Raw genomic sequence first — 13,049 nt, 5'->3', positions numbered from 1 at the left:
AAATTCTCATGAGATTATAAATCCTAAATTTTTTGAATTTGAACAAAACAGCCCCTTAGATATTTTTAAGGTTAATCTAACATAAGTACCATATGGTTTCTTCTAAATTGCACTTATATACCTTCACTTGTTGTCTACAATACTTTTACACCCTAAAATTTTAAACTTGCATTTTAATACCCTCAGTTATGCAAACATGAGAATTTGCCCCCACCATAAAAAATTGTCATGTGATACTTAATGCTAATTTTATATTAATCAAAATCTTAATATTTGTTAAATTATTGTTAAAACTATTAAAATGCTATTTTAATTAAAATAGAATTATGATAGGTTTAACATTAAATTCAACAAAAATTATGGGTGAAAAAGTTTCAAAATTTGCATGTAAGTGTCAAATGAGAATTTTCGGGAGGAAATTCTCTCATTTGCATAACTTAGGATATTAAAATGCAAAATTTAAAAACTTTAGGGTGTATACATAAAGTGCTGCCAAAACAAATTAGGGTATCTAAGTGCAAAATAGGGGAAGCTATTGGGTATTTAGGTGCAGTTAAGCTAGTTTGTAAGAAGGTTAACTAGTGTATCTGTATAAATATGTAAGTTGTCAGTTATAGCTACTATGCATATATGCAAGTTACAAAAGTGGCCCATCCCCAAACTTATACCTAGCACTGCTCATGACATAGAAAATTCATTTTCCAATAACAATTGAGTTACCAAAATTTTCATTAGAATATATATATATATATATATANTAATTCCACCATAAAATGCAAAACCTACATGGAAAAATGTAAATCCAATTTCACAAATCTATTATTAAATGCAAAATGTACATAGAAATTGAAACCTGATTTCCCTATTCTACTTGGGAAAAAAAAACAAATTACACTATTATATGAAATAGAAATCCATTTTAGATTACAGCACAACTCTAAGTAAATAAAAATATAAAATTAAAATAAATTATGGATGATAATCATGTAGATGATAAAAATCTCAACATTTTGAACCAAAATGCAAACCCACTCATACAAATGAGCTCATGGAGATGTTCATATTTAACGTTAAACCCTATAAATTGAGTCCTAGAAGAAAGAAAAAAAGTCTTTTGTTTTGATTGAGGATAAATCAATAATATATTAACTTTGATATAACATTTCTCTATTATATGATGGCCTCCTAATTGAAATATTAATTTTTGGTAAAGTTGGATATCATAAGATCATCTTGCCTTTGTTATTACATGATATACTAATGTATGTATGAATAGTAAAATGAATATCATGTCGTAGAAGAGGAAAAAATGAAGAGAGAGAAACTAACATCATGATTCTAAATTGTCCAACTCATCATAAAATATGAATCGGAACGTAAAGCAATATTCAAGTTAGTTTCTTGACCGATAGATTTTCATGACCAAATTTAGATATTCTCAAGTTTTAATAGTCGAGACCATTTTTCACATGTAATTCATTATAATTTAATAGAAAATCACATGACATGAGTCCTGTTTATTCTGAAGAGGTGGACTCTTCACTATCTAACTTTATTGCAATGCACCTTATTGCAACTTAAGTTGTTAGCATTAACAACCTCCTGGGCCACCCAAATAGAACATGAATCCAATCTCGGCACGATAAAACTCTCCCACTCTGTAGCAATCTTTTTTATCAACATGACTGCTCACTCGATCTGGTGTCAAATCATAGGGTTGTCCATGTTGATTCACAAATTGAATATCCTGAATTGCTGCTGCTTTTCCCCCGCCTTCCTCGGGAAAATGACCACTTCCCAGTGGAGGACCTTTTAGATTTTTGGCGAAGTTAACATTTCCATTCCAGGCGATTTGTTGGGCACTCTCGAACAAACTAGTAAATAAAGTTTCTGGCCAATACCCTAATAAGGAGTCTTGAACGTGCAACAACCAATTTCCACTTATGTTATCCTGTAACCATAAGATTATTACAAGCACAAAAAAAATTCATGACCATGATATTACATTTTCTAGTTTTAATAAAGGTGGCAATGCGCAAATATATACGGCTCTATTTTTTCAACATAAAATTTAAAAGATCTTCAAACGCTATATCCTCAAAAGATCTTGAAACACTATAATCTCCGTATGGAAACTAATGAGGGTGCCATAGATTACCAAGACCTAATACCAAATTATGACTTTTTGTTATGATAGTCAAAAATTGCTAAATGTTACTATTATGAGAGGTATGCTACATGTGTTATATAGGAATGAGGCCTATTATCAAGTAAGGATCTCCTCAAACCGAGTCGTGTAACTCATTTATGCAGAAACATGTAAAAAGTGCCGTGTTTCCAACAAAGGGCACAAAAGTATTCGATGGGTTAAGCTTGTACGTTTCAAAGTAACAAATCTTCCTCTCTATCCCCAATTCCTTTTTCCCCACAAAGCAACAAGCACGATCCTTCTCTCTTTGTGATTTGGTGCTTCTCTCTTGCTAATTTTTTTGTTGATTCTTCTCAAAGGGTAATTAGAAATTCACAAAGCTCGTAAAGGATACGGACTCCTCAATTTGTCTACTAAAAAGTAGAGATTTTGAGATGTGGCTCCTATTGTGTTGATTGAATGCTCTAATGGATTGTTAAAGATTTATCTCTTCATATCTAGTTTGTTATCAGGTTGATGAGTCTCAGAATAAGAATGTTCAAATTTAGACTCTGGTTGTATTCAAGGTTTTGATCCCTTAATCCGCTAATGAGAAAACTCTATTTGAGATTGATAATCAAATATTAAACTGGAAGAGAAAATTCTATTTGAGGTTAATAATCAAATTCTGAAATGGAAGAGAAAACCCTACTTGAGATTTACAAAATACTCTCCAAGTCTCCCTAAAAATTCAAATAAAAAAGAAAAAAGAAAACCCATGAATCATTGTGTGCTATCAATTTGAAGCATACCGCATGAAGAAGATTATGGAAGATGATGGAATAGCAGAACAATTGCTGTCAAAACCCATCTTTGATTATTTATGAGGAAAGATTGTATTTTGGGCTTAATTGGACACATGCCACTCTTTTGCAAGTTCTGCATAAATAAGTGATACGACCCACTGAAGGGGTCCGTATTCCCTATTATCATGGAATATGAGAAAATTCTTAATCCACTAAAAAAAGTATTGTTAATATTAGGCACTCTTATTTGATCAAACATTGAGAATCTTGAATCACATAAACGGTGTACAACTTAATAGATATTTTGCTTATCAAGTAAGGGTAACATGATAAATTTTTTAAAAGAAATAGCAGAAATACTCTTACACACACACACACACATATATATGTGTGTGTGTGTGTGTGCGCGCGCGCGCGCGCGTGCGTGTGCGTGCGTGGGTGCGTGGGTGCGTGTGTGTGTGTAAAGGCATTAATCATTTTAGTGTTGGATAGATGTAGGAAAGAATCGAATTATAAATTCTATAAAAACGATTTGTTAGGTTAACTTGAATGTCCAAGCACATTTCAAGCTTCAGATTTCATTTCCCCCCCCTTACACCTAGCATAAAATATTCCTTTCTAAATTTTCCAATTTTTTATAGAAATCTACATTTTTTTCTCAGCCATGTTTATATTAGTAAATAAATTTTCTAAGAAATCTCAGTTTGACATATAAGTAACTACTGACCAAAGGATTAAGTATAAACAAAGCTTATAACAATCGCTAAAAGTGTTAACTCAAACAGAAAATAGCGATTAAAGATACATAAAAATGAGAGATCTTATTGGAGAAACAAAGAAAGAAAGAAGAGGAAAATTAACGCGTGAAATAATGACATTGTGCAAGGTGACTATTTAATTATCTACATCATCAAGTGGCACAAATAGTGCATTATGTACTTTGGAATTATTTGTAGGTAAAATTGAACCATGTTATGCCGTGCCATTAGCATTAAAAAAACCACACAAAAAAATGTTTTAAACGCTTGGGTTTCAAAATATAGTAAATTAGCAAAACATAATAACTTACACCATATACCAAACTGTTGAAGTACAAAATATGTTTAAAATGAATTCGTTGAAGTATTTTGGGTCTAAGCATGATTTTGAAGCGTGTGACTTTTAAGATAAATGGTGCTAAAACTTTGTATTTATAGGCGAAAAACCCATAAATAGTTTGCTATGTCCCAACAAATATGTGAAAAAAGCCTAAGAAAATAATAGTTTAAGCACTTAGTTTAAGAATATAAGTTTAGGTGACCATTTAGAACAATAATATAAAAAAACATAACAACTTTCACTATTTAACAAACTATTAAAATACAAAGTGGCTTTGAAATTAATTTGGTGGAGTAATTTGATTCCAAGTGTGATTTTGTAAGTGGGTTGGTTTAAAAATAAATAGAGTAAAACTTTTGGTTTATAGGTAGAAATCCTTTTTGGATTTAAAAATAAATGGGGTAAAGCTTTATGTTTATGGACACAAATCGTATCTACAGTTCGTGATTACGCGACATTAGTATGAATAAGCACACCAAAAAAAACAGTGATTTAAGCATTTAGTTTAAATATATACCTTATATCTAAGCACAAAGTGTAGCTAATTATATACTAAACTAACAAAATAGGACAAATTACAAAGAGGGTATTAATATAATTCAATGGAGTATTTTGGGTACGAGTAATTTTGGGAGTGGGTGGGTTCAAAAATAAATGAGGGTATAACTTTGGGTTTATAGACAAATAACCCTTTATATTTTACTTGATTATATTATTATATTATTTTAGGTTTTGGTATATTTTCCCATTTTAATCAAGCATATTTGCAAAACTATTCCCTATATCTTGGTTTTCACAAAACTACCTCGAATTATGACCTTTGAAAAGAAACCGAATAAACAAACCATCAATTTTGATAAGTTAAAAGTGAATGTAATGTGAAAGTATCAACAAAACATTAAAATTATTATGCATTTTCCTTTTACTTATTGTAATAGTGTAAGTTTTTAATTAATGAAATCTTATAATTTTTCATAAAAAAATAAGTATGATAGTTTAGTTGCTTTTTTTAATCATGTCCACAATTGTAATTCATGATAAAGACCCACTGAATTAAGTGGTTTCATAAGCTCAGCTTAGTGAAGAAAAGGGTAGAAGATACACTTACTGTCTAGGTTATGCAAACCTTTGGTTATCTTCAAAAGGAAAAGGGCATGTCTATGGGTTAAACAAGTAATACATGTAACTAGAATTCTTCTTCTTCTTTTTTTCCCTTCAAATTAATACATGCAAAATAGATGTTGGCTTAAATGCATATTATGTATATATTAAAAAGGTAAATATTAGCAGGTTCTCTACTTTTTGAGGACAAAAAAAAAGTGTAGAACTTGTTAATATTTACCTATATACAATATTTTCTGATAATTTATTGTAGTATAGCCCATAGAAAGTGATTTAAGAAATTTCTGTAAGAATCAGTTGGTAGAAAATAAATAGATGGAGAAAAATAATTGTATCACCTTGTGTATTTTAACTTTTATAATATATTGGTCTCCCTTGTATTTGGAAAGTGGCCAAATCTTAAACCCTGGAGCTTGTGAAGGACTAGAGGGTACAAAGCCTTTGCATAGAACATTGTAGCAGCCTGTATTCTTGAAACCATCAGCCTAGCATATTAATACTATAGACTATGAATTTCAATAATAAAAAGAATTAATACGTAATTAATATGTAATCACCAGTATTAAAATCAATAAGAAGATAAGTCTTACGGTCCAATAAGTAAAAAAAATGAGTATCGTTATCACCGTATAGATCCGGAAATACCTAGCACACAATTTTAAAAGATCATGTTATAATCCAATATGATTTTAAATTTATTTTCCAAATTAAAATATTTGAATTTTTTTAAGAGGAAAAAGAAATCTCAACATAGTAGTGAATAATTACATTTACTATGAAATTCTTAACCAAGTTTGCAATAAATATTACTCACATGCCACCCAGCTGATATTGAATTCAAAATGTTGGATGAATCATTCATTGCAGTAACAAGGCTAACAAATACTGAAGAGAGTTGGTTAGTTTGAACATTTGGTAAACCATAGACAATGAGAGCTGCTTGGGTTCCCCATTTTCCTTCATTACTGAAATATGATGCAAACTGAACATGAAGCAGAAATGAAAGGCAATGAAAATTTATATTCATAAATTAAATAAAAATTGAGTTTGAATGAGGGACATCTAAATCTCACATATTGAACACGATCACCAAGACCATTAACAGAAGTGCCATTTGAAATATAAATAGAAGTACCATTTGCAATATAATTTCTTTCTGGAAAAAGAACCTTCACTCCGGGCCCCTTTTCATGAAGGGCCTCGTCCTGCATCAAAGAAAAATTAAAGATAATATTCATAAAACGTTATATTATTCTGATGCCAATGGTAAGAAAGAGTATGTACTGACGCCAGTGGTAAGAAAGAGTATGTACCTGAGTGGGCTCCTCTCTCTTTATTCCCTTGGCTCCATTAAGACAAAGGACAAAGCAAAGGAGAACAAGCCCCAAACAGTAAAACTTAGTGACCACCATTTTGTTGATTACAATGGTGGAGACTGGGATTTTTAAACTCTTTATAGGGCAGATATATTTGGTTGTTGCATGATTTCTGTTGTGGATCATGATTCAAATCCTTATCCTAATATGATTATTTTGAATTGGGTTATTAAATTGACAATATGGTGAGCAAGTCCTATTGCAAATAGGATTTGCATCATTCCCTTTTTTTCAGTAAAAGCATTATGTTATATCATTTGATGTTATGTGCGGCTGGCTTAGTTATCTTTAACTTAGCAATAAGATATTTCTGGAGATTGTAGTGCAAAGAGGAATATACATTTTAGAAAAGCTCGAGAAATTGAGCACAGTTTTCGTGAAGTAGATAGAAAATTTGAGTTGCTTCCAGATTTCAGCTTAAATGTGCCGAGTTATGATTCCACTTCGTTACTGAAGCTTAATTTCGAAGATTGGTACTTTACACATGAAATTTTCTTTCAAAGTTCAGCTTCAAGTTATAAAATTAATAAATCATACTTAAAATGTGACTGGTAGAGTTAATGGCAGCAATATGCCTACCATTTCTCCAAATATTTAGACTCGGTTTTCATTGTTGCAGTTGGAGTCATTTCATGCCTTCTGTTTAGAGACCGCATAATTTGAAACTTTTTTATTGATTACATAACAAACCTGTCATAGATTGGTACTTCTCCACTTGACTTTGAATATTAAAGATAAAAAACTAATTGCACTAGATACATATCATTTGGGCATATGGATCATTCTTTTTAATGATCCACTATTTAAGTATAAAGTTGGTGAAACTAATTTACATGTTGTTAGTAAATATAACATATCTTTCTCTATACTATCTCTTTTTAAGATTAGTCTTCTGTTTTAGAAACTAGATACATATATCTTTCATTTGGCACTGGTTTGGTTAAATTTGGAGTTTATTTTCTATTTCTAAATCTCAGTTAAACATGATACAATTGCTACAGTTTTCTGCAGAAAATATTTATTTAGTACATCTCTTAAATTTCTCATATATAAATAAAATTATGAAAAATCCTAATGATCATGATCATGATACTATCATAAACAGCAAGAAAAAAATTTACTAATCTAGCATTGGTTTATGTTTTAACATCAAAAAATTTAACTTTTATCACATCATGTTAAGATTCAAGTATGAAAACACATATTCAACATCATATTAAACATCTAACTAGTTATTTAACTATGGGGAAGGGTTTGGATGAAGATAATCTTGCCTTAGACATCGTTCTAAGCCTCTGAAATAACCAGCAACTAAAAAGAAGTACAACCAAGCCGTTTTCCCCTTCCTACACGTTGATGATCTCGTCCTCGTGTCGATATTTGCTTCACAAAGCTCTCAAAATTTTCAACTTTAGGGCTAGGGATTCAGAGAGAGGAAAATGGGCTGCTAGGGTTTGAAACTCTGATGTAAGGATGTTAATTTTCGTGAAAACACGTGTTTATATATATGTAAACCCGAAATAAACCCGTTTGACCCGAACCAGGAATCCTAATCTGACTAGGAAAATGACCTCCGGTATTTTGGTCATAACTTTCATGTCCGACCTCGGAATGAGGTGATCTAAGACTTGTTGGAAAGCTCTTGAAGATACCTACAACTTTTGTCTTTTAAGTTTTTCCAAATTCCAACTACATCCGTGAGAAAAAATATAAAATCTCTTCGCTGGTCATAAATTTCTAGATTTATACATCGAGCATGAATTGTGCATTTGCCTTAAAAGAATTTCGTCCTCGAAATTCAGAAATCATACTTAAACAAATAATAATACTAGAAAAGCACGTAGAGGGTCTAATTTAACCCACAAAGGCGCAAACATAAACATCTCAGAATATTTACTCTTGATAAGCATATAGGGATGTTTATATTTAACAATCCAGGATGACTATATTCCCACTCAACCCTTAATCGAATGGATCTAGTACGTCGGGCGAAAAATCCAAACAAGGAACCCCCCATATATATACCATGTGTTCCAAAAGATTAAGAATTAAGCAGAAATATCATCATTCTAGCGTTAAATCTAAATATAACCACACAAATAATCGCACACATAAATCAATCAACTTCCTCAATAGGTGCAGGAAGTCGCGCGACATAACATATTTGCGCTCTCAAAAATCATCTTCGATGTCTACACTTAACCATCTAAAATGTAAATACCCCCACTTAACACCTAACTAAATGGAACAAGTACATCGAGCGAAAACCCAAACAAGGAACCCCTCATATATATACCATATGTTCCAAGTACTTAGGAGATAAGTGGTAATACTCTTATTTTAGTGTTAAGTATAAACATCGCCATACATGCAACCATAAGCCATAAACAAGTCATACAAAAATTTAATTTACTAGATCAAACATGTGTGGGTAGTCGTGATGTATACCCTCCTCGCGCTCCCAAGAACCTTCTCAACTCCTTTCCGGTTTTGCTGAATTGCCACAAAGGAAAAACATCTTGTTTCTAAATTTCTTGTCTTCCCTAGCAAGCATACAAACTTGGATTTCAATCGTAGTCAGATCATTCTAAAGCTAAATCTTCAGTGTGTTCATCATTCGCTGCTGCTCTACATCATGAAAGTGCTTCCTAAGCATAGAAACATGAAATGCATTGTGTATACTAGACATCGATGCTGGAAGATCTAGTCTGTATGACACAGCTTTAATGCTCTTCAAAATCTGATACGGTCCAATGTATCTCGATGTAAGCTTTTTCTGTCTCCCAAATTGCTAAACACTTTTCACATGCGATACCTTCAGCCTAACCGAATCTCCAATCTGAAACTCCAAGGGTTTTCATCTCTTATTAGCATAGCTTTTTTGCCGACTCTAAACGGCTAGAATCCAATCTCTGGTCAATGTTACTTCCTCAGTAATCTGTCTCATAAGTTCTGGCTCAAGTATTAAACTCTTCTCCGGCTCTACCCAACATATAGACGATCTGTAAGGCCTCCCGTACGATACTTCATACGGGGTCATACCAATTGTCACTTGATAATTATTGTTCTAAACGAACTCTATCAATGAAATATGGTGCTCCCAGCTACCTTAAAAATCAAATAACACAAGCCCACAATTTGTTTTCTAACATCTGAATTACTCTCTCCGTCTGACAATCCGTCTCAATTTGATACTGTCGTATCTGGAACTCCACGAAGTTGAATAGTCTCCTGAATAAATATCCTCCCTGGAATAAAATGTGCTGACTTTATCAGTCTATCAACTATCACCCCAAACCGAATCATTCTCTTTCTTTGACTTCGATAACCTTACAATAAAGTCCATAGAATTGTCCGCCCATTTCTACTCCGAAATGGGTAAAGGCTGATGTGTTCCTGTCGGTCTCTGATGTTTCGTCTTTACTCACTGACAGGTAAGATACTTAGCTACATAGTCTGAAATCTTCTTACGCATATCACTCCATCCAAGAGTGTCTCTTTAGGTCATTTTACATCTTAGGGGTCTCTGGATGCACTGTGTACCGAGTACGATGTGCTTCATCTAGCGACTCCCTCTTAAGCTCTACATTGGCTGGCATAACCAACATGTCCTTCATCTGTAGACTTCCATCTGCTCCAACGGTCCAATCAGTCTTAGGCTCTTTGTAAATTTCCTCCTTTTGGATCTGAATTCAATAGTTTTCTAACTGAGTTCTGACAACTCTGACACTCCAAGTTGGCTGCACTGACACAGCTCCCTACAATGCACTGGTTCTACCAATCTCATGTCTAAAATCACACTGGCTAAGGGTGAGAATATCTCAATACAACGAGCACCTCTAAGCCGAAACCCGATGTTGACGTTTCTTACTCAAGTCTTCTGCTACGATATTTTTCTTCCCCAGATGATACTGAATCGCAGACTCGTAGCCCTTGATAAACTCAATTCACCTCCTTTGTCTCTGGTTGAGTTCCTTCTGAGAAAAAAGATACTTAAGACTCGAATGTCTGTGAATAATTCAAACTGTACTTTATATAAGTAAAGTCTCCATGACTTCAATGCAAATACCACTGCTGCTAACTCCAAGTCATAAGTAAAAATAGATCTGCTCTTAAGACTCTGATGTCTGTGAATAATTCAAACTGTACTTTATATAAGTAAAGTCTCCATGACTTCAGTGCAAATACCACTGCTGCTAACTCCAAGTCATAAGTGAAAATAGATCTGCTCATGTACTCTCAATTGCTACGAGACATATGTTACTACTCTCTGAGTCTGCATCAAAACGTCTCCTAACTCTGCCAATGATGTATTTGTGTAGACCACAAATGTCCTGTCGTTGCTCGGAATAGTTAAAACTGGCGCTGTAGACAATTTAGCCTTCAAGGAATCAAAGGCCTTCTGGTACTCTATGCTCCAAATGAACTATACACCCTTCTTCGTAAGGCGTGTAAGTGGTGTCGAAATCTTCGAGAAGTCCTAGATAAACTTCTAATAATAGCTGGCTAAACCCAAAAAGGTATGAATCTCTATCTCCGTCTTCGGCGGATTCCAAATCAAGAACTGCTGAAATCTTAGCCGGATCTATTGCTATGCCCTTTCTGCTGATGATGTGACCGAGAAATCTGATTTCTGAAAGTCAAAACTCATATTCGCTGAACTTGACATATAACTGATGCTTCTGTAGAGTCTACAAAGCTAACAGGAGATGCTGCTCGTGCTCTACCTCCGATCTCGAATAAATGAGGATGCCGTCGATAAAAACTATCACGAACTGATCCAAGAAGGGACGAAAAACCCGGTTCATCAAATCCATGAATACAGTGGGTGCATTGGTCAACCCAAATGGTATGACCAGAAACTCAAAAGATTCATATTGAATCAGGAAAACACGGCTTTGGGAAAATCCCTCTCTCGAACTCGCAACTACAATAACCTTAAACGAATATCAGCCTTCGAGAAACATGCGCTTCGCGCAGCTGATCAAACAAGTCATAAATCCTAGGTAATGGGTACCTATTCCGAATGGTGACATTGTTCAACTCTTTATAATTAATACACAAACAAATACTGCCGTCCTTCTTCTTCACGGAGAGAAATGACACTCCCCACGGAGAATGACTCCGATGAATAAAACTCTGAGCTAACAACTCGTCTAACTGGGTCCAGCTGGTGCCATGCGATAGGGTGCGCGGGATATCGGGGCTGTGCCTGGCTGTAACTCAATACAGAACTCAACCTCTTACACAGGAGGTAATCCAGGTATGTCCTGAAAGACATCCTGATACTCTGAGACAACTCTAGTCTCCAATAAATCAATACCCTGATCCCATCGCATCATCTCCTCGATGTACGTCAGAAATGACTCCGCAAAACGGTTGCCCTGGGAGGTTGCTACAATCATCTCGGACCCATCAGACGCTCGCAAATTGACCGTCTACGCAAAGCAGTCAATACTATCATGGTAGGAAGATAACCAATCCGTACCAAAAATTTGTCATCGACAACACGATCAACTCGATGTCTAACTCAGACTCATCTAGTTTGATGACACATCTCCTACAGATGGAAGGGACACCCCCTAGAGGGGTAGGCACTGACAATGGAAAATCTAAGGAATGCCACAAGCTGACACCCATCAACAAAGGTACGAAGGATAAGAGATAAACGAATTTCATAAATCAAACTAGATCCGAACTGAAAATGAAATCACGAATAAAGCTCCGCTCGTACCCTGATCATGCGGTACAGCTGAATAGACTTTGCTGGATAGTACAAATCTTCTGGATAATGCAAATCTGACCTGTTGGCCCCTAAATCTTCGGATTAACAAGTAGTACTTCTATTTCCTCACTGCTGGTCGAAATTACAACTCTGAGATTGCCGACTGCGACCTTTATCATGCTAGCTTCCTGCTGTGAACTGCTACAAGTCTTTTGCTATTTGTTCGACCTTGTTGTGATTATAACATGTTTCTCCGAGTCTCTGCGCTACTCCGACGCTCTCTAATCACATTGTGCTCCTTTCTTATCTTGTCCTTGTTGCTGGGATAAAATCATTCTCCCGTTATTAGGTTTCTCTAGATTTCCGCAATGGTTCTCTTGCCATTGTCATTGTCACTATTCTGAATTTTGATTTCTTCCTTCACTATGGGTATATCTCCATGCTTCACTTAGACTAGCGCTAATTGTTTGATGAAGAAATGACCTAAATTCTCCCAAATAGGTGATAATTACCGTCTCGTCAAAAATCTGGATGTTGTTGCTATCCTCCAGCGATGGTCCTCAATGCTGAATATATATTTGACTTCTGCTTGGTTCCTAGCCGATGTTCAAGAAACTTTCATATATTCTTTCCCTTATAGGTTACAATTGAAACTGGTGAGCCTTGAAATTTTGGTGCTCATACTGTCTGATATTTTTCTTATCCTTTCAGAGTTAAATCTCCTGCTCTGCGGCTCTATCAACAACTGATTGTGGTGGTGGTGTACTCATTGGTATTTCATCTTTACTTTCACG

General features: G+C 34.4%; 1 protein-coding gene across 1 annotated transcript; it reads right to left on the bottom strand.

Moving 5' to 3' along the window:
- On the bottom strand, positions 1,592 to 6,566 carry LOC109834661. The gene is made up of 6 exons (XM_020402692.1): positions 6,468 to 6,566; positions 6,228 to 6,359; positions 5,973 to 6,136; positions 5,745 to 5,799; positions 5,493 to 5,639; positions 1,592 to 1,951 (listed from the first exon to the last, which is right to left on the bottom strand). Exons 1-6 carry the CDS (start codon positions 6,564 to 6,566, stop codon positions 1,592 to 1,594), a joined length of 957 nt encoding a protein of 318 aa, XP_020258281.1.

The sequence above is a fragment of the Asparagus officinalis genome, chromosome 3, assembly GCF_001876935.1.
Source record: "Asparagus officinalis chromosome 3, Aspof.V1, whole genome shotgun sequence".
NCBI classification, from domain to species: domain Eukaryota; kingdom Viridiplantae; phylum Streptophyta; class Magnoliopsida; order Asparagales; family Asparagaceae; genus Asparagus; species Asparagus officinalis.
This window is presented reverse-complemented; position numbering and strand designations above follow the sequence as displayed.